Source organism: Aspergillus aculeatinus, assembly GCF_003184765.1.
Source record: "Aspergillus aculeatinus CBS 121060 unplaced genomic scaffold BO66scaffold_9, whole genome shotgun sequence".
In the NCBI taxonomy this organism is placed as follows: Eukaryota; Fungi; Ascomycota; class Eurotiomycetes; order Eurotiales; family Aspergillaceae; genus Aspergillus; species Aspergillus aculeatinus.
Window position 1 is genome coordinate 511,984 of NW_020291478.1, and position 22,731 is coordinate 534,714.

The 22,731-nt window shown below is 53.1% G+C and overlaps 11 protein-coding genes across 11 annotated transcripts; 2 read left to right on the forward strand and 9 right to left on the reverse strand.

Moving 5' to 3' along the window:
• Window positions 1–32: 32 nt before the first annotated feature.
• Window positions 33–1,557, reverse strand: BO66DRAFT_252014 (lipase family protein). Its single transcript, XM_025642975.1, has 4 exons — window positions 1,222–1,557; window positions 982–1,147; window positions 568–904; window positions 33–503 (listed from the first exon to the last, which is right to left on the reverse strand). The coding sequence occupies exons 1-4, from the start codon at window positions 1,298–1,300 to the stop codon at window positions 201–203; spliced, it is 885 nt and encodes a 294-aa protein (XP_025506835.1). The 5' UTR covers window positions 1,301–1,557; the 3' UTR covers window positions 33–200.
• A 2,348-nt stretch (window positions 1,558–3,905) lies between these two features.
• BO66DRAFT_389568 (cleavage and polyadenylation specificity factor subunit 5) lies at window positions 3,906–5,631 on the reverse strand. Its single transcript, XM_025646818.1, has 5 exons — window positions 5,433–5,631; window positions 5,115–5,366; window positions 4,754–5,001; window positions 4,279–4,674; window positions 3,906–4,173 (listed from the first exon to the last, which is right to left on the reverse strand). Exons 1-4 carry the CDS (start codon window positions 5,471–5,473, stop codon window positions 4,379–4,381), a joined length of 837 nt encoding a protein of 278 aa, XP_025506836.1. The 5' UTR covers window positions 5,474–5,631; the 3' UTR covers window positions 3,906–4,173; window positions 4,279–4,378.
• A 135-nt stretch (window positions 5,632–5,766) lies between these two features.
• BO66DRAFT_426809 (a-pheromone processing metallopeptidase Ste23) lies at window positions 5,767–9,701 on the reverse strand. Its single transcript, XM_025650305.1, has 2 exons — window positions 9,136–9,701; window positions 5,767–9,069 (listed from the first exon to the last, which is right to left on the reverse strand). Exons 1-2 carry the CDS (start codon window positions 9,637–9,639, stop codon window positions 6,022–6,024), a joined length of 3,552 nt encoding a protein of 1,183 aa, XP_025506837.1. The 5' UTR covers window positions 9,640–9,701; the 3' UTR covers window positions 5,767–6,021.
• A 373-nt stretch (window positions 9,702–10,074) lies between these two features.
• Window positions 10,075–10,446, reverse strand: BO66DRAFT_252934 (uncharacterized protein). Its single transcript, XM_025642980.1, has one exon. It carries the CDS (start codon window positions 10,338–10,340, stop codon window positions 10,134–10,136), a length of 207 nt encoding a protein of 68 aa, XP_025506838.1. The 5' UTR covers window positions 10,341–10,446; the 3' UTR covers window positions 10,075–10,133.
• On the forward strand, window positions 10,423–11,940 carry BO66DRAFT_252789 (putative proline racemase). Its single transcript, XM_025642977.1, has 2 exons — window positions 10,423–10,435; window positions 10,527–11,940. Exon 2 carries the CDS (start codon window positions 10,665–10,667, stop codon window positions 11,865–11,867), a length of 1,203 nt encoding a protein of 400 aa, XP_025506839.1. The 5' UTR covers window positions 10,423–10,435; window positions 10,527–10,664; the 3' UTR covers window positions 11,868–11,940.
• Window positions 11,941–12,593, reverse strand: BO66DRAFT_252790 (putative BYS1 domain protein). The gene has a single exon (XM_025642978.1). The coding sequence runs from the start codon at window positions 12,493–12,495 to the stop codon at window positions 12,013–12,015; it is 483 nt and encodes a 160-aa protein (XP_025506840.1). The 5' UTR covers window positions 12,496–12,593; the 3' UTR covers window positions 11,941–12,012.
• Window positions 12,594–13,030: 437 nt separating this feature from the next.
• On the forward strand, window positions 13,031–13,929 carry BO66DRAFT_252792 (uncharacterized protein). The gene has a single exon (XM_025642979.1). The coding sequence runs from the start codon at window positions 13,152–13,154 to the stop codon at window positions 13,641–13,643; it is 492 nt and encodes a 163-aa protein (XP_025506841.1). The 5' UTR covers window positions 13,031–13,151; the 3' UTR covers window positions 13,644–13,929.
• Window positions 13,696–14,015, reverse strand: BO66DRAFT_252089 (uncharacterized protein). Its single transcript, XM_025642976.1, has one exon. The coding sequence runs from the start codon at window positions 13,917–13,919 to the stop codon at window positions 13,749–13,751; it is 171 nt and encodes a 56-aa protein (XP_025506842.1). The 5' UTR covers window positions 13,920–14,015; the 3' UTR covers window positions 13,696–13,748.
• A 97-nt stretch (window positions 14,016–14,112) lies between these two features.
• On the reverse strand, window positions 14,113–17,236 carry hdaA (histone deacetylase hdaA; the record flags this gene model as incomplete). Its single annotated transcript, XM_025650892.1, has 15 exons — window positions 14,113–14,379; window positions 14,450–14,556; window positions 14,611–14,690; window positions 14,749–14,834; window positions 14,886–14,981; window positions 15,030–15,093; window positions 15,142–15,189; window positions 15,238–15,349; window positions 15,398–15,608; window positions 15,665–15,792; window positions 15,845–15,957; window positions 16,009–16,147; window positions 16,210–16,223; window positions 16,273–16,561; window positions 16,636–17,236. 15 exons carry the CDS (start codon window positions 17,234–17,236, stop codon window positions 14,113–14,115), a joined length of 2,355 nt encoding a protein of 784 aa, XP_025506843.1.
• A 1,129-nt stretch (window positions 17,237–18,365) lies between these two features.
• Window positions 18,366–19,757, reverse strand: gpdA (glyceraldehyde 3-phosphate dehydrogenase GpdA; the record flags this gene model as incomplete). The annotated part of the gene is made up of 7 exons (XM_025648672.1): window positions 18,366–18,394; window positions 18,453–18,623; window positions 18,677–19,361; window positions 19,435–19,498; window positions 19,573–19,586; window positions 19,646–19,681; window positions 19,746–19,757. 7 exons carry the CDS (start codon window positions 19,755–19,757, stop codon window positions 18,366–18,368), a joined length of 1,011 nt encoding a protein of 336 aa, XP_025506844.1.
• Window positions 19,758–21,517: 1,760 nt separating this feature from the next.
• Window positions 21,518–22,579, reverse strand: BO66DRAFT_469228 (PHO88 family protein; the record flags this gene model as incomplete). Its single annotated transcript, XM_025652712.1, has 3 exons — window positions 21,518–22,254; window positions 22,307–22,467; window positions 22,563–22,579. The coding sequence occupies 3 exons, from the start codon at window positions 22,577–22,579 to the stop codon at window positions 21,869–21,871; spliced, it is 564 nt and encodes a 187-aa protein (XP_025506845.1). The 3' UTR covers window positions 21,518–21,868.
• Window positions 22,580–22,731: the final 152 nt, after the last annotated feature.

The following is a 22,731-nucleotide window of genomic DNA, read 5'->3' on the forward strand; positions in this document are numbered from 1 at the left end:
CACGTGACACATACATTTTGCTTCCCACCACCTCAAGCCAATCCTCTACATCATCAACCACACATCCAACAACATCAAGACACCAAGGAATTGTTATCAAGAGGCTATCTTGAGTAGCTTCATATCGCACACTTCATGCATCATATATACTCATTGCCCTATATACCCAGATATTTTCATACCTCACATATTCACAACGATCAACAAGTGCCAATACTGATGAAGTACCACAGGTGCGCCAGCACGCTCGTGATATTCTCCCCCGCGTTTCCAGCAGAAGAGTCAACACCCTGGATGATATCAATATCCGACGAGGTCACTGCAGCGCCAGTTCCGCTGGTGATCCAGTATTCGGGGCTCGGGTGACTATAACCAAGCAACCTGGGTGGAAGCCTAGGCACGACGTCATTGAGGTGAGTCACTCGGAAATTCGAGCCAGAGCCTTTGCTCGTGATATAGTTGGCCAGCGCCGTGTTGCCGACTCGTGGAGCTCCGTAGGAATACTGTCTTTTCGTCAGCAACAGAACGTTTCATTGTCATCAGCTCCTGCCGCATGAAGAAACCCACCAGTTGAACGGAGTATCCCGCATTCCGCAGCACCGTCGCGCCAATGGTCGCCAACGCGCCCCCCAGACTATGCCCCGTGAACACCAGGCTATAGCCGGGGTACGCAGTGACCGCAGACGCGATCTCCGCTGTCAGGGTGTCTGCAACGGAGCTCCAGGCCTTCCAGAAGCCCTGGTGAACCTGGCAGCCACTGCAGACCGCGCTGGCATCCGTGAAGATAAAGTCCAAATTGGCTATCCAGTTCTCAATCGAGCTGCTTCCGCGGAACGACACCACCAGTTTCTTGTTGGTGGAGTCAACCACGAGGAATCCCGCTGTATCGCCGTAGGAATCGGATCTACACGTGCGCAATTCAGTCAGTCCAATTCTGTTTCACACATCCGCGCGTCACATCCAGGCAAGGCAGAAACATACGCCTCGAACTCGGCCAGGCTCTTCGTTGTGGCGGCTGCGAGTAACGGACAAAGTCCGTTCGTGCAAGTCACGCTCGTATTCGGAGAATCGAGGTTGGTCGAGCAGTACGCCGCGGCGGAGTACTGCGCGAACAGATCCAGCTGCGTGTAGACGGTGGTTGAGACATCTGCAATTCGACTTCATCAGCACTTTCTCTTCTTCCATCACCTATCTTGCGATTGATCCCAGGTACAAACTCACCTCGAATATCGACCGGAGCAGCCACAACCAAAGCCGCAAGAGCGGCCACCACTCCGCCCAACCGATTGATATATACCATACTTGCAGGTCGGACTATATATACAATACAACCAATTCAGACCAGGTCGACTACCAAAACGAACAAGCAAGGAGCAGCGTCAATGGTACTGGAAAATCGGCAGGCGCAGACGCTTCACCGATACTGGCACATCCAAAGCACAGAACGAAAAGAAACCCTCCTATCCCTCTCGCCCCATGACTCTTTATATACAGTTAGCACTCCGTGCCAATTCGGCCCCTCCCCCTTTCTTCACGCCGAGGCCAAGAAGCGCAAAAAGGAAAAAAGAAAAAAGAAAAAACCCCTCCACCAGCTCTTCAATCAGAACGCCAGTGAAGACCTCCAGCATTCCGCAGAGAAGAGACAGAATAAGCGGGGTAGGGGAAAAAAACAACAGAAACCCCCAAGCACATCACGAACACCCTCTATTCCTACCCGGTGGTTGGCTCCACCTCCCTATCCTAGCTCCAGAGAGAGACAGACGCATCCCTCCGGAAGAAACGAGTACTTGGCCCCGGACACTCCGGCGTCAGCGTCAAAGGCATAGAAAGGAGGGACTCCTGCGCGGACTCCGTTGTGTTCTGGAATGCCGGGCTCCACCACCCCCACAACGAAGGATATCCACCGCGGTAAACGTAGAGACCATCATCAGTCCACTTTCTCCGGGCCACCTCAGCATCCAATGATTCCTCATAAGAGTAAACCCCCAGTGGGCTAAAGCTCTACATGCCAAAGTATAATAGAGTTAACAAGTGGGCGAGTCTCTCTGGATTCGGGGGCACGCGGATGGTAACTGGATCCGGGTGAGATCCATAGACAGGCAGAGAGAGAGCAAGAAAGACGGAACGAAGACCTCGCCGAGAAGAGAGCATCAACCGACGGAAGTATCGGGAGTGTACATCAGCTCTCAACCCATAGGCAAGGTATACCTAGAAACTACAAGGGGCAGCTGAGGCGTAAGCGCGCGGGCTGGCACGCACGCACGCACGCACTCGCAAGCAAACAAGCAAAACCAGGAACACGGCGGCCGTCATTCGTCCCCGGACAGAGAAATGATCACGCTCAGGCCGATTGCGAAGCAACCACTCATTGTCCGCTGGACTGTAGGTATGTATAGTACAGCTCCCTAAACCACCGTGACTGGCATGGAACCCAACTCGCAGACCCGATTTCACATGCTTCAGGTGTCCGTCAACCAAGTCGTAGTTCAAGGTCCGAAGCGGACGGAGCCTCAGGGAATCTGATCCTTCCGATGAACAAACAAAAAGCACAAGAGGTGTGTCTGTCTTGTGTCTCAGAAGAAGAGCGAAGATCCTTTCCTTTCTTCTAGATGCTGTAGTTCTTGGACTGAGACCTGTTGTTCCTTTTTCTGAACTAACCCAGTCAGTAGTTTAGTATACATACGTATACTCTTGGGAGAAACAATCAACCATCTTTCCTCCTACAATACCTCTCCTCTCCTCCAGTTTCAACCCCAGAATCGAAGAACCCCAACCTCTACAGTTTTTGACAAAAATGTATGCTTATCCAAAGTAGATAGATAGTATACTCCCCTCCCCCAAAAATGACATCACAATTCTTCACCCCGTGTCCCCCGCCCCGATTCCCCCTCATTTGAATCCCGTTCGAACACCTACCCCATATTCTTTCTGCATTAACCTACAGGCTACAGCGCCAGCCAGCCCCTCTTCCCTCGGTATCTCTTTTAAGGATACTAGACTAGACTAGAACTACCTAAAATCATGTGCCGGACACTTAAGTCTACTTCGTCGTTCTACCCACAACCTGTAAATTAAACAGTCATTCCCGTTGGCTCAGACACTAGAACAGCTTGCGGGGGGGGGGGGGGGGGGGGGGGGGGGTGTTGTGGGGAAAGACCGAAAAAGAAATCCCGTGCAGGATAACAAACACCGCATACTTGCACTTGCACTATAGCTTCTGCGCTAGGGCAGACAACGGTATATTAGACTACACCCGCTTTTGGTCGGTGTGATTAATTCCCAGCAGGGATGAAGATACCAGCAACACTGCCAACCCCGACATGTACTTTCGGCCTATGCGTTTATTACCCCCACAGGGCGCGGATGGACTCGGTCGGCATTTGATACGATGTAGCTTTCTCCGCCGTACACCGTGCGACGTACTTCCTCTGCTCAATCGAGCTCAATTGAGGTGGGAATGATTTCCGAGTGGAGTTGACAGTACGTATCTTGTCCCTACGTTAGGGCCCGGCCGGGAGTTGGGGTGGAGTATCTTCGGAGTTTCATGGGAGATACATAGTCCTTAAAGTTTTCACCTTGCAGTAGACTACTCCATAGTTGAGCTTGATATAGTCGTCTATACGCGGTTGTTGTGCTGGTCAGCCGGCTGCTCCGTTCTATTTCTCTCCACCCCCACCTTGGCTGGAATGAGTTCAGGCTAGGGCAGGGGCCATTCCTCTGGTTTTCTTGGGATGCAGCGGTCAACGGATTGTCCAGGGCTTCCAGGCACACACACGAGGACATGAGCCGAGGTAGCGAAGCTGTCCAAGACAAGGATTTCCGGAGAGTCTCCCGAAAGTCAAACCCCAACCCAGGGGAGCAGGTTTGTGTCGTACGACGAATTCAGAGCACTGTCCACCATGGAAGGGAAGTATGTGTAGATATTTCGGATCCCGTCAACAGGAGAAAGTAGACATAGAAAAAAAAAATCAAATTAAGAATCGCAATCACAATATATTCGCTCCTTTGAAAACGCCATCCAGATGGGGGAAACATCGTCGTATCTTTATTTTTGCAGCAGGCAACAGGAGAAGCGTAGGGAAAGCAAGAAAAAAAAACCTATCAAGCAAGGAATGAGCCCACGAGGCTGAGCTGCGGGGGAAGGGTAGGAGGAAAGAAAATCTTCGCATCTACCTGCAGGATTGTCAGTCTCAGCCTATGCAGCACTGCCAACCCTTGCTAGCATCGGAGTTGTTTCCAGACTGGGGAAGCATGTCTCTCCACGGACAGCACACTTACCCACTATCCTCATAAATCCCTGTAAGAAAGGACAAGAGGCAGACGGGGGCCCAAAAGGACACACCTTGGTTGAGCATCGGAAAGAAAATCAAAACGACTCTCACGCAGCGACCGTGCCATTCTCCCCGCCCTCAGGAGTGTAATCCGTCATCCCCTCATCCTGCCCATCACCACTGTCGCCCGCCAGCACTTTAGTCCGGAGCGCATGGCCCTCCGGCAGAGGTGTGCCGGGCGTCGCGGCCACCACGTTATCGTTCTCATCCACAAACTCGAAGTTGTACCGGGACAGCAGGTGCGGGATCGCCGATAGTTGCGGCCCGTACCGCGCAGTGTTGTCGTACAATTCGAACAACGGCACGGCGAGGAGCTTCATGTTCTTCGGGACGGAGAGGACCTCTGCATTGCCGCCGGGTTCAGTCACAGTTCTCTCGATGAGATGAGATGAAATTTGGGCTTGAGGGTTAAAAGGACTCACTCTTCTTGGGCAGCTGAATGAAATACAGCTTCTTGCACTCCTTAGGTCGAGTCACATGGCCGGGCAGGAATGGGTACATGAACGTCTCGAAGTTGGGCCGCCACCACTGCGCCAGAGTATCCCCGATCTCCCAGTCCTCGTTGACACCCTCGCCGGAGAACTGCGATCCGACGGGCGCAAGCCGCTCGTTGAGCCGCTTCTTGAACCCTTCAACCTCGTCGTCTTCGAAGGGAAGGTAATCTCCGGGTCTAAACACGGTTCATAGGAGTCAGTCTTGGATTGTTCTAGATGGATGAATTGTGTCGTTCTCGCGGTCGTGACTGCGGCGTGTCTAGACACCATGATCGGAAAGGTTACGTACAGCTTGAAGAAGGCGTTCGCAATCTGCAGCATGAGCACATGCGGGTGGTTATGCTCATGGCACACAAGAACACCCTCGCAGGTCCGTCTCATGCCATACTTCTCATAGTGTTCTTCGAGGCGTTTCAGGCGGGCCAGAACGGAGGGATCTTCCTCGGGTTGCGTTTCCTTGGTCCCGAAAGTATAGTTCGAGAGGGGATATAGACGAATAGTTTGTGGTTGCTGAGCGGAGAAGTCTTTGGGAGCGATGGGACTAGTCCAAGAGTAAAGGAGTCAGTATTCGTTGGTCCATGCCTGGCCCTGGAGGTCTGGAACGTACGGGCGAGAGCTCTGAATCGCCGTCGCTGTTGCGGTCGACATGGTCGGTAGATGCGCCTTCTAAATAGGGAATCTTTGAACTTCAATCGGATGAGCCAAGGCGATGTAAGTGAGTGACGAAAGAAGGGGGGTGGTGGCAGGTACAAGGATGGTAGGAGGTCGGTTGTTGTTGTTGGTGCTGGTCGCGAGGTGGATCACAGCCCGGCGGAGTTGATGCTCTCTCCGCCGCAGCTCGATCGATCAATCGATTGGCATCGGAGCTGCCCTCCGCGAAAACATTCCACCGCCCCGACCACCCTAACTTCCCAGTTGCAAACAACCCAACGGGGAGTCAACAACATCATCCATGATCTACCTCAAGTCTTCTTTCAGGGCTCGGTCGAGATATTTCAATTATGTATCATGTTTCTAATCTACATCCCATGGATTTCAACTCTATCAACCCCCTCATCCTGCGTCCCCAAAGATGTCCTGTACTCATTCCAGAATCACGCCTCAATATCAACAAGGCAGCAGAAAGTTTCTATCATCATTATAAGTGAAGTGAAGGTTGTAGCAAGTGGGTGAATCTGAAATTCAGAGGGTGCGAATTATAGCTTGGCATCAAAGTCCTCGAACTCGCTAATGTCGGTGACAGGGTTCGGGCCCGCGCTGACGTTGAGACGGGCCTTGTACTCAGGAACGTTGGTAATGTAGGTGATAGCCTCCTGGCCGAATCCATTGACCGTCTGGCCAGACTGCCCTTCGAACCTCTTGGGCTGAATGCCGATGTGCTTCAGCTCTACTCCAACGCTGCTTGCCATCGAATCCAGGGCCTGCTTGGTTTGTTGCTCTGCAAGACCCATTCCATCCAAGACGGTCTTGATGGTGTCCACGATCAGACGTTCATCGCCGCTGGACACGTCAACTTCAGCGAATGCAGCCTCCAAGCGATCCGCATCGACTGTCAATTGCGCTTTCTCCAAGAGCGTGCGCAGACGCGTCAGGAGCTGGGTCTTCTGCTGCTGGGGCGTGCTCGCGAGAGCGGTGGCTTGTGCCTTGAGATGGATGGACAGCTTGCCACGCGTGGACGATTGAGGGTTTATGAACTGATTATAGAACTGGATGAGGTCTGACTTGGTCAACGACCGCACATTGGCAGCATCCGCCTCATTCTGCACGAAATCGAAGTACTCCGATCCAATGTGGGACCAGAAGCGACTCGTCTCTGAGCCCAGGTTCTTGAGCTTTTCCAGTCTCCGGTTGATAAGACTGCGCTTGTGCCTTTCAAAGTCACTCTCCGGCATCTCCTCCAACGTCTTCTGGAACATGCTCAAGAAGTTCTCTATACGATGTTCAAGGTACCCAGCAACGCGCTCACTCTGGATAATGACGCGATAACCGATCGTAGTGGAAGAATAGCGGGCGCCGCTCCAGACAACATATCCCAATTGCTCCTTGCTCCGGAGCTGATCGAATGCAGGCTCATCAGTCATCTGGGCGAACAGCAGCAGTTTGGCCCGCAAGACCGCGTCATTGATGTCTCCAATATACAACAAATATTCGATGCCGTTGTTGACGTTGGCCGGATCTTTTAGCGTTCGCTCATAGATATATTTGGAGCCAGGAGGGATGATGACGTTGCGCCTCACGTACCACTGCGACTCGGGCAATGTACGACTCTTCAAAGTGGATTCCACCAGGTCGGTCATACGAAGTGCATCCTCCTTGTACAGGTTTCCGTGCGCCAACACCTCGATGTGGTTCTGACGGAGGATCTGAGGGAAGAAGCAAGCCACGTCTTCCACTTCGATATGTTGCAGCTCGGATGCATACTGCTCATTGAGCCAGGACCGTTCTGCGGTCAGGTAGCGAGTGTAGTCGCTCACTTGGTAGTAGGGTTGTTGGTACTCGGCGTTCTTATAGGCTCGGGTCAGGCGCTCCTTGATGATGCTGAAGCGTTCCGGCTTCACAACGAGATCGCGCATGCTCGTAAGAACCTTCTCCAAAAGCACGGACATCTTGTCATTGTATCCACCCACCGAGATGTCCAGGCCAAAGATACTAATACCCAGGGAATAGTCAAGGCCCGCCAACTCGGCGTCATAGGCGTATTCGTTGAGGGCATCGCGCACCAACTCGCAGTAGAATCTGGCCTTGACCACGTTGGCCGGAGTAGCCCACACCAGAGGATTTCGGAGTGAGATGTTGAAGGTGCCCTTGGGAACCCAGAATCGGTCATCCTTCTTGTACCACAAACGGACGTGGTCGTCATGCCGGATTAGCTTCGGTGTCTTGGCTGGTTCTGAGACTTCCTTCTTCTCGACGGAGAGACGAGTCGGAACAAATTCGTTCTTGTGAGGCAAGTGCAGGTCGGGCAGACGGTTCGCGGATGTGGTCTCATACGCCTTACGGATGTCGGCCATGAAGTCCTGGGGAATATCCTCCACCTTATGCTCCGTGCCGTACCACTTCTCCTTCTGATCCCAGTCACCGGGGTAATCCTGGGCCACAATGAGCATGCGGAAGTTGTCGGGCCGAAGGTAGGACAAGGCTTCCTTGATCAAAGCCGGGTCGTACTTCCGGAGAAGTCCGGTGCTCAGCAGCCACTCTCGAGGGTGAGGCTTCTGCATCTTGCTGCTCAGGTTGCTGGCGAAGCGACTGGCGGGGGTCTTTTGTTTAAAGCGAAACTCGACCTCGGCCAAGTTCTTCATCTCATCATAGATCCACTGCTGAGGCTCACCTTCCTTGATCATAGCGATATACTCGAAGATGACTCTCGCGACTTCACGGTAATTCTTCAAACCCTCAGGGGTCAAGCGGACGTTGATGGTGAAAAAGGCCGCACCAGGGCAGATGGGGAGAGGACCAGCAGACAAGCCGTTGGCCCAACCCTTGGCCTTGATGTAAGCCAGGATACTTCCGGGACCCTCATGGCCGATCAGGTGGCTAATGTAACGGTTGGGCTGGGACTCGTAGTAGTGCTCTTCGTCCATGAAAGGGAAGTAAATGTCCAGAGACCGCATGTCCATGACCGGCTTGGCAAAGATCTGCTTTCCTAGATGCTCCGCCGTCCAGGGCTGGACGTCGTCCCAGCGATTTTGCGGAAGATCCTTGTTCTGGACGTGCGAGAACAGATCCGAGACCCACTCCTCCATCTCGTCGAGGGACTCCCGACCCAGCAAAACCAGTTTCATCCGGTTGGCTGAATAATGGGCCTCATAGAACTTGATGAATTCACTGCGAACCTCAAGGCCGCGTTTCTCCGGATCCTCCTTCAATGTCTGCAGGTTTCCAGTCGAGAAGTGGTGGTAGGGATGCGCGGGGTTGGAAAGACTCTTGTTCAGTTGCATCAACCGCCACATGTCGCTCTGCAGGTTCTTCTTGTTCTCGGAGTCCACGGCCCTCAACTCCCGGTCCAGCGTTGACTCCAAGAAAAGCGGTTCGACGAAGAACTGAGCGAACCGATCCAGGGCCCCGTGCAGGGGCCCTTTGGCTTGGGTGGCCGAGGGCGAAGTGGGCGCATCGGATTTCTCGTCGCCAGAGTGCGATGTGGCGGCCACTTCAAAGAAGTAGTTGGTCTCCGTGGCAGCGGTGTAGGCGTTGGACATGCCAGAGTTCGATGCCAAATATTGGTTGTATGCGTTCTCTAAGGGGTACTGCGGGCCATCAGCCGAGGTTAGTGCCGGACTGGCCGCATGCTGACGCCGGAATCAACCACATACCTTCTTGGTGCCCATGAACAACAAATGTTCAACGGCGTGAGCCATACCCGGCATGTCGTCTGCGTCTGAGAAATTGCCGACATTGACGTTCACGGCAGCACTGGCCTTGTCGGTATCCGGGTCGTGGACCAGTAGAGCTTCGAGCTTATTAGGGAGGCGGATGACGCGATAGGAGCGATCATCCAGCTCCGGCTTCAACAGATCCTCCGCAATGCGTTCGACAGTGCCCATCTTGGTAGAACCCATGGTGACCGGACTAGTGGCAAACGGAGCACGCGAGACGGGTGTGGAAGAGTGAAGGAGGGAAGGGCGACGATAAGTCTGTCCACCGGAGGCAAAAGATCGGACCCAGCAATGCGAGGACAAGCGTGGCGAGGGGTAGGAATGAGGGGCTACCGCCGCAAAGGTGCCTGATCGGGAAAACGAACGATAAATTGGGGTTGATAAAGATCGAGGATGTCCAGGGTTCCACAAGCGGCAGGGTGCAGAGGACCTTGGAGGCATGCAGTGCAAGGAAGGTGGTCCAAGGAGCAACGGCCGCTAACAGCTACTGTACCGGGTGAAGTATCGTTAAGGATGGGGGAGGAGGGGGAAGAGGAAAGAGGAAGGGAAGGAATATTTAAGGAAGAAGAATTTAGGGAGAGATGGGAGAAATAGAAAACACGAGCCGGTCCGATTTCAAAGACAGGCCCGTAATTGAGAGAGTCAATGCGCCAGAATGAGTAGATGTAAAGTAGGTAAGGTTTGTCAATTGATGAAGTAGTGACAAGAGAGAGAGGGAGAGGGAAGAAGGGAGTGGCAGTAAGACGCATTCATGCTTTGGCGGTGAGAGAGGCAACACTCAGGCGGTGAGAGCGGTGAGGCTTAAGTGGGCACGTGTCCCTGCAAGTGGTCGTTGCACTTTACTACAATATGTGAGTTGACTTTTCATCGGCGAGCATTCGAGAATGATCGCCCAATCACTCTTGGCTCAAACTCCTGTCTTGGTGCGAGTGGATCTAGAAGGCTTCCTCTGAGTGCTTCTTGTTCTTCCACGTCATGCTTCTGTCCCAAATGAGGGCACTCTGCAACAGCGCCGAGACCATCGCGAAACCGCCGATTCCCCAGCCGAGTGGCACTCGACGCCCTTGCAGCTGACAGCAAAATGTCCCGTATTCAGCTTGACTCGAGAAATGGCGTGCTTCTTGTACGACCACACTTCTCATGGCGCGTAGATGCTAGGCTACAAGGAAATGCCGTTGCAAACACACTGACTACTAGGTAGGTGCTAGGTACCTACTTACCCTCAGTACTGGCTATAGTAAGTAGAACCACCACTCGGAACGCCAACCGATGCCAGCCCCCGGATCTACTCTCCGAACGGAACCTCACCTTCCCAAACAATCCCCCAGATAAGATCTACAAATAACCCCGGTTTACCCAATCTCTTTCATCAACCACCTACCTCCATACCTTTGTAAAGTAGCTTGAACTACCTTACATCACAGCAACTACAACTACAAATCAAATCAGAGAAGATTACTGCCAAAATGGACGTCTCGCAGGTGCTCACCCAGCTCCCCAACACCATCCACTGCATAGATATGCACACCACCGGCGAGCCCACCCGCATCATCTACGCCGGCTACCCCCAGCTGACGGGCACGCTGCTGGCCCAACGGGACCAAGCCCGCCAGCAACACGACCACATCCGCCAGCAACTGATGCTGGAACCGCGGGGGAATCCCGCCATGTACGGGGCGATCATCTGCCCGGCGACGGAGCTGGTGGCGACGGGGGAGGCGGACGTGGGCGTGCTCTTCATCCACAACGAGGGCTACTCGACCATGTGCGGGCACGCGACGCTGGCGCTGGGCCGGTTCCTGGTCGACACGCACGACGCCAACGTCTTCCCGCGGCGCGCCCAACTCCCCTTCGACGCCACGACCCAAACCATCCAACTGAGGCTGCACGCCCCCTGCGGCGTCGTCAGCATCACCGTCCCCACCAACGCAGAGGGCACGCGATCCGACCCCACGCGGCCCGTCTCCTTCCTATCCACGCCCGCCTACGCCACGGCCCTGCAACTGACCATCCCCATCCCCGCCGCCGCGCGGTGGCCCGAACTCCCCGCCCAGCGGGACTCCATCACCCTGGCCATTAGCTACGGCGGCGCCTTCTACGCCATCGTCGACGCGGCCGAACTGGGCTTCACCAGCGGTCTGTCGACCGTCGACCTCGACGCCACCACCCGCTGCATGCAGCAGCTGAAACCGTACCTCGAACGCCGGCCGGAGATCGTCGCCGCCGTCACCCACCCGGACGACCCGCGGCTCTCGTTCCTCTACTCCGTCATGATCGTCGACGCGGCCATCGGGAGCCGACCGCGCGACGTCGCGGGCGCCGAGACCGGCCTCTGCTACTTCGCCGACAACCAGATCGACCGGTCGCCGACGGGGTCGTGCGTGACGGCGCGCATGGCCCTGGCCCACGCCAAGGGCCGCCGGGCTGTCGGCCAGCGCTGGGCGTACAACTCGCTCGTGTCGAATCACTTCCAGACGGACGAATTCCGCGCGGAGATCGTCGAGGAGCTTGCGCCGTCATCCGCTTCCGGGGGACGACCGTCCGTGGTTGTCCAAGTCGAGGGCCGAGCATTCTACACCGGGGCCGCCTCGTTCATGGTGGAAGCAGAGGACCAGACGTCCCGGACTGGATTTACGATGGAGGGAGTAGCTGCGGCGCCAGTACCATGACTATTACCATGTTCTTCTGCATAAGCTATTGAATATAAACCCTGATTGAATCACATCTTCCATTAGCCAAACCCAACCCAAACTCAACTACCAGTCTCCTTACCCCCCTTTCCCCCTCCCCCAATCAATCCCCGAAAGACTAAACCTAACACGCAGCCGCGCAAACCGTCAAAACCTCATTACTTCCCGCCTGACAAGTCTTCACCTGACTGCCACCCGGGTTCACCCCATTCGGCCAACAGATCTTGGGGCAGGACGTATCGCTGGGCTTGACACTCAGAACCGAGCCGGCGAAGGCATTCCCGAACACGCTGGACAGGTCGTACCAGGTCTTGGCGCCGTCGAGGGTGTAGGCGTAGTTCAGCTGGGGGCTGCCGTCGTACAGGCCGTCGGAGGTCTTGGTGATCTTGAGGGCGACGCCGCCGGAGGCCGGGTCGTAGTGGAGGGCCTCGGTGTAGCTGGCGCCGGGGGCGATGGTCTGGCGGGGGCCGACGGAGCCGCCGACGGACCAAAGGTAGATCGGGGTGTTGCAGTTGTTGGTGACGACGGCGTTGCCGGCGGCGGCGGTGAAGGTGGGGAGGATGAGGAGGGCGGATGCTGTGGTGAGGAGGGTGGTGGTGATGTGCATTTTTGGTGGTGGATGGATGGATGAATACCTTAGGTATACTTGGATGAGATGACTTGAGGGTATTGTGAAGCTGAATGCTGGAATTTGAGTCTTATTTAGAAGACTCCAGTGAGCATCTGGGTGGTATTTATACCCTTTGCATAAGCATCATGATATCCTCCTCGTTAAGCTAAAGTAACATCGCCTCCATCGCTGTACATCTCCCTCTCCTCCAGACCAACATCAACATCCAAGCTTAACCCCTCAAGCAATTACCTAAAATGTCTCATCTCATACCTCGATGTCTCACTCCAAGCCCAGCTCGATAGAAACAGCACACACCCCAAGTCCCCTTCCACCCCCAACCCAAGTACCAAGAACCAAGTACCAAGTACCAAGTACCGAATGGACGCCCTGTACGCGAAACCCCACATAACTCTGCTACTAGCCAAGGTAGTATACTCGCATGCACACGAGAGACATCAACCACACCACACCACCACCACCACCACCACTTATCCCAAGATACATTCCCCTTCCCAAGAAACCAAAACAAGACAAGACAAGACCATGTGATTGTCCTATATACTCACAACAAGAAAACGGGAGAAAGAGACAAAAGCCACAGCCACACCCGCAACCCCGCACCTCCAACTCCATCATCCATCCATCAACAAATGGATCAAGATCGCCATCGAACGGTATGTCTTACTTTTACCCCACAACAACTCCTGCAAGTCTTCAGTAAGTATACTACGTACATGTCCGCCCCGATGTCTCGGGAATCACCCCACCCCACCCTTCCCCAAAACCAACATACGCAGGATCTGAGTCAAAATCATATGCTACAAGGCAAGACACAAACAATCCCAAGTAACCTTAGACTGGTCGAACTTTGCCTAAACTTCGAGGTCAGAAATCTACTTGGTTGGGTTTCACTTTGCTTTTTCCAGGGTCTTCCAGGGAACAACAAGACAATATGGAAGGGAATAAGGGGGTTGGTTGGAGAGTCGGAGAATTGGACTGCGTCTCTTGGCTCGTGTTCGTTTTTTTTTTTTTTTTTCAGATGCCTTTCTGCAGGCAGGAGGATACTATATATAGAATTGAGTAGACCCTTGATCCATCCATGGCTTACAGGATTCGTGGTGGGAATCTGGGGTAAACACTGACGACAGCAGTCATAGTGTAGGTACTGGCACTGACTTTACTTTAACTGGACCACTGAGCAGGGACGGTTCGGTTACTGGATTTGATTGGAATTCTTTACCCCATCGTCAGCAGCAGCAGCAGCACTGAAAATAGGCCGTGACAGCACGTGTAGGTGGTCCAGGATCGACATATCTTAATCGCAATGCAACGCCAGGAACGAGCTGAGTTCGCTCTAAAATGTAGGTGGTGGCGTGACAAGACCCTGGAGAGGCACAGGCAACTACAAGACACTGCATCTATCACACTACCACTCCAAAATAGAGTATGCGTAGCCGATGGTCCCTTTTCCGACCTTCCAAAGACTCAACTGGTGAAACTAAGGATTTATGCATGGATTTGGTACAAGCGAACCCACTATTCCCCCCTTTCCTTACCCTTCCCCAATAACCAATATCTAGATCTAACTTCTGCGCATTCCGGAACTGAAACTCAGCTTGTACCCGGTCCACGCTGACCCTCCCCAGTAGCAGCTCCCTTGGTAGGCGACCGTCTCTTGGGCTTCTCGTCCTCGATTTCCTCGCTATCCGCCACGTCTGCACGCTCCGAGATCCACTGGTACACCTCGTTCTTGTGATGCATGAGCATCTCGCTCAGCCCCGCCTTGGGCGACTGCACGAGGAGGCCGTAGCGTTTGGAGGGCTTGCGCTGCAGACTAGTCCACACCCCGTGCGTGTGCGAGACGAATACGAGCGAATTCTTCACGAGGCTGGCTGTCAGCTCCGAGCCGAGAATCGGGGGAAAAAAGGATCTCATAATCCAAACTTACGTCTTTGTACCACCGCGAGAGCCAGACTTGGGTATGGGAGGCGACCGCACGAACAGGGTTCTCGGCCACAAAGGAGACCACTCCGTTGACACGTTTGTACAATGTCTCTGTCCCGGCGTTAGCCATGTCTCACATCCATGCACACCCCTCATCCATCTTACCGCGGTTGATTAATAGGTTGGCCACTCCGTAAAAAGCGTTGCCAATGCCAATGAAAAAGATCTCAGTCGCTTCATTTGGTCTAAAGAAACCTGTCAATCAAAGGTCTACCGCTCGGTGCGAGCGGTGTAAAGACATACTCGATATAGTTATCCCAGAGATAGCCAGCGAGCTCCTCCGTGGCGGTAGGTCTATTCTCGTCTTCATCTTCGTACTTCCCGGAAGACTGTCAAGAAGTCAGTATCCATGAGAAAGACTGAGAACATCACAAACTGACCGGATCAATAGTCACATGTTTCGGGATGTTGACGTCGATGACCGCATAACCTTTCTCCACGGCCCATCCAACATAGTCCTTCAATAAAACATCAGCCTAGTGTTTGTCAGCAGATGACGGAAACACTTCACAATCTCGACATACCAGCCAGCAATTATGAGCCTCTAATTTGTTGGTGACCGGATGAGGCAGACTCATGATCTCAGGCCTGCTCATCATCAGCAAATGATCCCCCACGTTGTCCGCGGATACTCACGGGTCATGAAAGAAGACAAGAAGAGGTTTGGCCTGGTGGTAGTTCGGGCTTGTAACCGGTCAGTCAGGATCGTATTCCATCGAGCGCTCGATTTACCTCGCAAGGACTTGATTCTCAAATGACTTCGAGATAGCAGTACGGTAGATGTAAAGGGATGTCAGTTTGTAGTTGTCATACAGCTGCTTTGACTGATAAGCACGGATGACATCTGCAGACTTGTTAGCCTCCGATCGAGCAATCCGTGAAATCCTCTTACCGTGGAGTCGATCCGTGAAGTGCCCCTCCTGTTGCGGTGCCTTCGGGTACATGCAGCTCCAATAGGCCGACTGAATCATCATCACCCGTCTCACAGTCGTTGTGGCAGCTTCAGACGGTGTGGTGGAATGCAGACGGTCTGGGGGGTCACCCATCAAAGTCTTCGTAACGGCAAGAGCAGATTTCGAAATCGACCGGAAATTGTAGCCACCCTAATAGCTCATCTTAGCCCTGGTGCTTCTATGCATTCACTGAGAGACGGTCAAACCTCCAGACAGACAGCAACCTTGCCGTTGGCAAGCGTCATAAGCATGTGTGTCATATGAGCATAACAAGCTGGTGTCACAAAACAACCTCCAAGCTCATCGCCTGCGGCAGCGTCGAATCCAGAAGCAACTATAATTGTCAGTCTCGGAGACTTGAGCCGCCAGAGGAAAGGTCGACCTACTGATGACAAGGTCTGGATTGAACTCCTGGGCAATGGGCATAACCACTTGTTGGAAAGCGTACATGTAGTCGCCATCGCCCATTCCCTGACTTGGCCACGGAATATTCACATTGCTTGTTGAATGTCAGCCACCGCCGTGATGTAAAGAAGCAGGAATGCCATACCGTCCCACACCGGCACCACCACCGCAGTGGTCCCAGTCTCCTTCATCGCCTCCGGGATAGAACTTCCCCTCTTGATAGACATGAAGCGAGATGTATAGAATGTTTGGGTCATCATAGAATGCTTTCTGAATGCCATTTCCTGCCAAGTATATAAGCTAATGCAATTCAACCCAAGTGAGAAATCAGGGCTTAGTCAAGTACCGTGATGAACGTCCCTTGAGCATGTTAGTATCACGTAAAGTACAAGTGGATGGCTAGGCTCACCAATCGAGAATCAAGATCTTCCTACAGCTCTCGCCCAGCTGCTGCTGGCAGACACGCGCTGCAACCGAGACATTATTGAACAGACAGAATCCCATAGTCTTGTCATGCTCGGCGTGATGGCCAGGGGGTCGAATCACAGCAATAGCATTCTTCACCTTGCGGGTAGCAACGGCCAAGCACGTCTCGATGGCCCCTCCCACAGACAGGATTGAAGAAGCAAAGGTGAGTTTATTGAAATAGATGGAATCGCGGGTATGTTCCAACGCAATGAGCTCATCATCCGTCATATCTGACACAGCTAGTTAGGAGACTTTCGCGCCGTTACTGCGAGCAAAGGAGGGGGGGGAGTAGGGGTATCATTACCTTGAGTGCTTTCTACAAAGGCGTAATGATCAGGCGTGTGGACAAGGGAAATCTCCTCCTCGGTAGCATTGCGAGCATTGATCCTTTTCAAAGGTCGGGATACGAGAGGTCGACTTGATTCGGGATCATCGACGAGTCCAGCTCGGCACAGCTCTTTGTATATGTAGTAGATGCGTCTTGGATCCTCCGGGTGAATGTCTGCAGTGGGCCGCACTTCGCAGTGATAACGCATCTGCACATCATAGCATAAACCTGAAGGAAGTGAGGCGAGCGGGAGGCCAGTCCGAGCGACTGCATCCCCATCGGACCAGTCAGAATTCTCTTCAACAAGACTATCATTTTTCTCGTCGTCGCCAATCACATCACCGGAGTCTACAGACTTTGGCAGGCTCTTGGGAGGAGAAATGCCGCCTTCATGCTCCGGCTTCGAAGAGGCAGAGAGAGGCTGTGAGTTGAGTGGGTGGCGCGACAAAGGCAGCTTGAATGTCTGACCCAGCAGCGGAGATGTAATCGATGGCTGAGAGGGCCCATCAAATTGGGCTGGCGCACCTGGGTTGCCCGACTCACCCATGACGGTGTCTTCGTCGCCCTCCAGTGCCATCGTGATGAGCCTGGAGCAATTTCTCTGACTTCCGCGTTGACCGAATTCCAGTTGGGCCAAATCAACACCTCATGGTCAAGCCAAGGGCGAAATAGAGGGTCTACAAATGCCCCTGGGAAAGATTAAGTGAAGTCAAAAAAGGTTAAGTCAAAATGCGGATGCAGCTTCGGAAGAGACGATCTAGCTGAGAGAGATTGTCGAATTTGTTGAGAACCAAGGCAGAAGAATGGGAGGTGTGCTTGATATCTTGGAGGGTGGCAGGATCACAAGGAACAAGGGCACTTTAGATCACTTGTACTAAGGCCCGGGGACCACAGGGAAGACCCACGAAATCGAACGACTAATGAGGCACGACTGGTGTCGTATGAGCAACGACAGGTATATGATGAGGGACAGTTTTTAAGCCAAGACTCTCCTCTGAGGTTATAATCGTGGCTGTTGGTACAGAAAAGCACCCACCGAAGCACACCAGCGGAGGCGTTCTGGACTAAGAATCTCGAATCAATGGTAGAGCTCGAAATTCCGCAGTTTAGCTGCGCTCCACGTGACCTCCGCCCTCCAAATCCCAAATCTGGCCACTTCCTCACAATTCTTCGGACTCGGACGGAAAACGCGATCAGGAGCTGAAAGGAACCTTCTGATGAGGGAGATTGAAATTGAGCAGCATAATTGTTGAATAAGAACGAACCTTCAAGCACGGTCAACAACGACTATCAACCTTGCGCTGCTCCGAGAATTTGCCGCGGTTTAGCGGAAGACAACTGGAACTTATCCTGCTCGGCGATAACAAGCTTACTGCCCGCTAGTCAACGCGTATCAAACCAAGTTACAGTCTGCCCGTGCCATCCCCACTGCATATCCGAAAGTCGATTCTTTGCTGCGATACTATTCAATGTTTGGGAAGAATTACACATCTTGTGGAAAGAAATACAACTACAATGAGAAGCCGCAAGGCCGCCAGATTTACGGGTAGAGAGAGAATTGAACAAATATGAACAGTTGTGTCATTTCATTAATAGTACGTCATCACATGCTTTTACTAAAGCGGGTTTCCATGAGAGCAAGCCGAAGCTAGGCAATTGAAGCCACGCACTCAAAGCAGGCTCTTGAGGTCCTTCCGTCCTGATTCCTACTGGCTGTCGACCTTGGCGATGTAGGCTGTACACACGGGTTAGATAGCGGCTCACAAATGCTTGACAACGATCAGTAAACTTACCAATGAGGTCAACAACACGGCGGGAGTAACCCCACTCGTTGTCGTACCAGGAGACGAGCTTGACGAAGTTGGGGTTGAGGGCGATACCGGCCTTGGCATCGAAGATGGAGGAGTGGCTGTCACCGTTCAGGTCGGAGGAGACAATGTCGTCCTCAGTGTAGCCGAGAACACCTGTTGGGTGGTCAGCAAGAGATTCAACCATAAACCACACACACGGTACTTACCCTTGAGCTCGCCCTCAGAGGCAGCCTTGAGGGTCTGCTTGATCTCGTCGTAGGTGGCAGACTTCTCGAGACGGCAGGTCAAGTCGACAACGGAAACGTTGGCGGTGGGGACACGCATGGCCATACCGGTGAGCTTGCCGTTGAGGGAAGGAATGACCTTGCCGACAGCCTTAGCAGCACCAGTGGAGCTGGGGATGATGTTCTGGGCAGCAGTACGGCCACCTCTCCAGTCCTTGCTGGAGGGGGCGTCGACAACCTTCTGGGTGGCGGTGTAGGAGTGGACGGTGGTCATGAGACCCTCAACGATACCGAACTTGTCGTTGATGACCTTGGCGAGGGGAGCAAGGCAGTTGGTGGTGCAAGAGGCGTTGGAGAGAACGTTGATGTCCTTCTTGTACTCGGTGTTGTTGACACCCATGACGAACATGGGGGCATCGGCAGAGGGAGCAGAGATGATGACCTTCTTGGCACCACCCTTCAAGTGAGCAGAGGCCTTCTCCTGGGTGGTGAAGACACCGGTGGACTCGACAACGTAGTCGGCACCCTCCTGACCCCAGGGGATGGCAGCGGGGTCACGCTCAGCGAAGAAGCGGATCTTCTTGCCGTTGACAACGAGGCCCTGCTCGTAGGTCTCGATGGTACCGTTGAACTTGCCGTGGGTGCTGTCGTACTTGAGCATGTAGGCCTACATCATGAGCATCGAGCTCGGTCAGCCAGTGACTCTTTGCTGCTGGTAGCAGATGTTGGCAACCACATACAGCATAGTGGGTCTCAATGAAGGGGTCGTTGACGGCAACAACCTCGACGTCACCAGAGTTGATGCTGTAGACAAGCTGTTAGTACCAATTGGTTCCCGGAAGACCCGGATCCATTGGAGCCGCAGTGATAACACTCACGCGTTACGGAAGACCTGGAGGAGGGTTTGTTAGAACAGCACTCATTCGCAGCAAGAGTCTCAAGGCCACTCACAATACGTCCAATACGACCGAAGCCGTTGATACCGACCTAGAATTGATTAGGTGAGTAACAGCGCGATGAATACCGAGCTCATTGCCTTCATTAGGCGTACCTTGGGAGCCATTGTGTAGATGTGTCTGTTTGGCGGGGTAGCTGGTTAGTAGAGCGCTTGGAGACGGAACGGTAGCTTGGCGGGAGGAAGCTGGAGTCTACACAGATTGGAAGAACAGGGAACGAATGGATGCTGTGGAAGAAAGAACTTACTGTTTGGATGAAATTACTTGGGGGGGAGTAAGATGGAGAGAGAAGATGATGATGGAGAGAAAGAAAGAGAGAGAGTAAGAGAAAGGAAAGAAAAGTTTCCCAACAGGCGGGGGAGGGGAAGGTAGAAAAAGGATAGCGGGACAGACAATCGACTGACGCAACGACCCGGTCACTACACCGAACAGACAGACGGGGCAAAGGCTGCGGCAAGCTCTGCCACTCTGCCACCACTACTGACCAGAAAGGTCAGAATCACCCAGAAATGCGCCAAGCTGGTCAGCGTGGGATTTGCCCTATTGATTGTCCCGACATGCGCCGCTCCCCAGTTCCCCCATAGCCTTTTCCGGTTTCATACACCGGGCAAAGCAGGAGATTCACGATATCTGGGCCTCCCAGACTTCCCACCTTTCCCCTCGGCAGCTGCCGTCTGGGCCAATGAGCGAGCTATAAAGCTATCACGCCGGGTACTCACTCCAATTCTCGAGAATCTTTTACCAGCATCGTCGGAATTACTACTTGCTCCTCTTTTCGTGATGCTGGAGAGCCTAGGTTATGAGCCAGATTGCTCCCCGGTAAAGACAGGTTATTCTCGCATCTGCGGGAATGGGCTCAGCCGAGGGTGATGCGTTGAGTGGTGTTATGATCCATGACCCATGATGTGTTAGGGTAGAAGAGGAGAGACACTGAAGGAATGATGTAACAACAGGCCACCACCCCCTGGCACGACTATACTTTCGTTGGAGTACGAGGTATCGAGCACTCAGACAACCTCACACACTCACTCACTCATCCACCACCATCAACCCCAATAACCCCAACTGAAAGGAGATACCGGGTGCCCGCAATCGGTCCCATCCATGATCTTACTAAGATTTGCCGCATCCAGCTTCGGCCCGCTTGGATTGCTCGGTTCGGGCTTATGATGATCCTCACCCCCCTTCTCCCCCCCTCTTGGCAATCGTGCCCCTCCATCTCTTTTATCCGCCCTGGCTGGACCATTGCCTGGGACGCTGAAAGCGGGCCTGGGGAGAGCTTCAACTGGACTTTGACACCGAGGGTGCCTGAAAAGATTCACCGGCGACCATGTCAACCATCACGCGCTGGGTCCCAGATTGAATTTTTCTTTTTCTCTTTTTTTTTTCTTTTGACGGGCTTTGATTCTTCTGTGATTAGTGGAAGACTGCACAGGCTCTGCCGCTCTGTGCGAAACCATTATATCCAATTGCAATGCAAAGAAAGAAATCATGACACTCAACAGTTCGACCAGCAGCAGCAGTGATGACACACAGTTGTCGAGTCATCAATGGAGCATAGCATGATCTACGAGTAACTACAATGAAAGGATTAGAAATACAGAATCAGCCTCCGGATGCGAATTTCTGGTGCCCTGGATCCGGAGTAAGGCCTCAGGCAGGCGGATAGTCCGGCAGTCATAGCGAACGGAGGAACCCCCTTCGCTTCTATAATCGGGGTCTGACTCCAGTCTCCACATATGAGCACATCCAAATCCGTCTTTACCGCCATCCCTGCTGCAGGTGACAGGTTTGCGGATTTGCGGGATTATTTCACTCAGCTTGCAAATAGAAATAGCATCCTGTTCAAGGATACAGGCCAATTCGGTCATAGTCGGCGAAGTAATCATCGACTCCATCGCCACTTCGTCATTCATATGCCTCGATTATGAAGGCGTCTGCTTAGTATTTTGAAGCAGATACATGCACATGAGTTCACAAATAGGCAGGAGGATAGCATGCTTACCAACGAAGTTACCAATAACTTGACTACGAAAACAAGAAAAAAAGAAAAGAATATCGTAAACCCATCGCACTAACATTAAAAGTGAAGATCAAAGCAAAGCAGCAGCAACGCAGCTCGACTCGACTCCGCTCCAATGGCAAGGCATCTATAAAATACAAGAGGTACAAAACATGTGCGATCTACTCGCGCGTCTGTTACCCAAGGCCTCTCGATCTACTCCTCCTTGACACCACCCCGCCAGTTCTTCTCGGCGCTCTCGACTGAAGCCTTGTCGGTCTTGACCTGGCCCTGGTTCATGAAGCTGTTGCCAGACTTGAAAGGGCGCTGAAGGTCACCGGTAGCAGGCTTGCCGAAGATGTGAATCTTGACCAGGTTGGATTCAAAGGCACTCTTGAGAGGAATGATCGACTGGATCAAGAGGGGGTTGGTGTACTTGAAGTAGAGGTGCATCACACCCATCATGCCGACTCCCATGAGTTGTCCACGGATCAGCTGGCGCAGCTGTCCCTTGTCGTACTCAGCGTTGGTGGTAGTCACCGGGCGAGGCTCCTCGTTGCTACCCATGGGAGCAGGCTCGACATACTTGAGCGTAGTCAAGTCTGGGAATTGATTAGTGAAGATTTATCGTCATTCCGCCCACTCCAGACATACCATTCTTTTTGTTGATCTTGGCCTGAGTGTACAAGTAGAGACCCAGGATGATCACGTTGGACAAGATGTACATGCAACGAACAAGAAGGAGGACATCGGGGTTCTCGAAGGGAACCTTCTTGGCCAGCTGCATCATCACCACGATGATGGCGAGGTTGGTACTGCGACAAGGAATACGCTGTCAGTGATGCCATTTTCGGGAGGTGACAACGATTTTTGCTTCGACTCTGGAGAGAAAGGCTTCGAAAGGACTCACACTTGAGGGGACACCATCTTGACGGATTGAGCGGCAGTGCTGAGGCCTAAGGGGACCCTTTGAAGATGAGGAGCAGTGCGCGATGGGGTGAAACAAAGATGGAGACACGCGTGCAAGGACAGAAACTTCCTAAACTGCGGAACTGGAGCCCCGGGAAAGTGTGCCAGCT

Bases quoted from the DNA above. Each gene is read 5' to 3' on its own strand.
- BO66DRAFT_252014 (XM_025642975.1), bottom strand. From the start codon at position 1,300: ATGGTATATATCAATCGGTTGGGCGGAGTGGTGGCCGCTCTTGCGGCT. The intron at 1,148-1,221 runs GTGAGTTTGTAC...GTCGAATTGCAG, and splicing joins TGCTCCGGTCGATATTCGAG to ATGTCTCAACCACCGTCTAC. The intron at 504-567 runs GTGGGTTTCTTC...ACGAAAAGACAG, and splicing joins CGGGATACTCCGTTCAACTG to TATTCCTACGGAGCTCCACG.
- BO66DRAFT_389568 (XM_025646818.1), bottom strand. From the start codon at position 5,473: ATGTCGACCGCAACAGCGACGGCGATTCAGAGCTCTCGCCC. The intron at 5,367-5,432 runs GTACGTTCCAGA...CTCTTGGACTAG, and splicing joins GCGATTCAGAGCTCTCGCCC to TCCCATCGCTCCCAAAGACT. The intron at 5,002-5,114 runs GTACGTAACCTT...AACCGTGTTTAG, and splicing joins GCGAACGCCTTCTTCAAGCT to ACCCGGAGATTACCTTCCCT.
- BO66DRAFT_426809 (XM_025650305.1), bottom strand. From the start codon at position 9,639: ATGCCTCCAAGGTCCTCTGCACCCTGCCGCTTGTGGAACCCTGGACAT. The intron at 9,070-9,135 runs GTATGTGGTTGA...GATGGCCCGCAG, and splicing joins TGTTCATGGGCACCAAGAAG to TACCCCTTAGAGAACGCATA.
- BO66DRAFT_252934 (XM_025642980.1), bottom strand. From the start codon at position 10,340: ATGAGAAGTGTGGTCGTACAAGAAGCACGCCATTTCTCGAGTCAAGCT.
- BO66DRAFT_252789 (XM_025642977.1), top strand. From the start codon at position 10,665: ATGGACGTCTCGCAGGTGCTCACCCAGCTCCCCAACACCATCCACTGC.
- BO66DRAFT_252790 (XM_025642978.1), bottom strand. From the start codon at position 12,495: ATGCACATCACCACCACCCTCCTCACCACAGCATCCGCCCTCCTCATC.
- BO66DRAFT_252792 (XM_025642979.1), top strand. From the start codon at position 13,152: ATGGATCAAGATCGCCATCGAACGGTATGTCTTACTTTTACCCCACAA.
- BO66DRAFT_252089 (XM_025642976.1), bottom strand. From the start codon at position 13,919: ATGCAGTGTCTTGTAGTTGCCTGTGCCTCTCCAGGGTCTTGTCACGCC.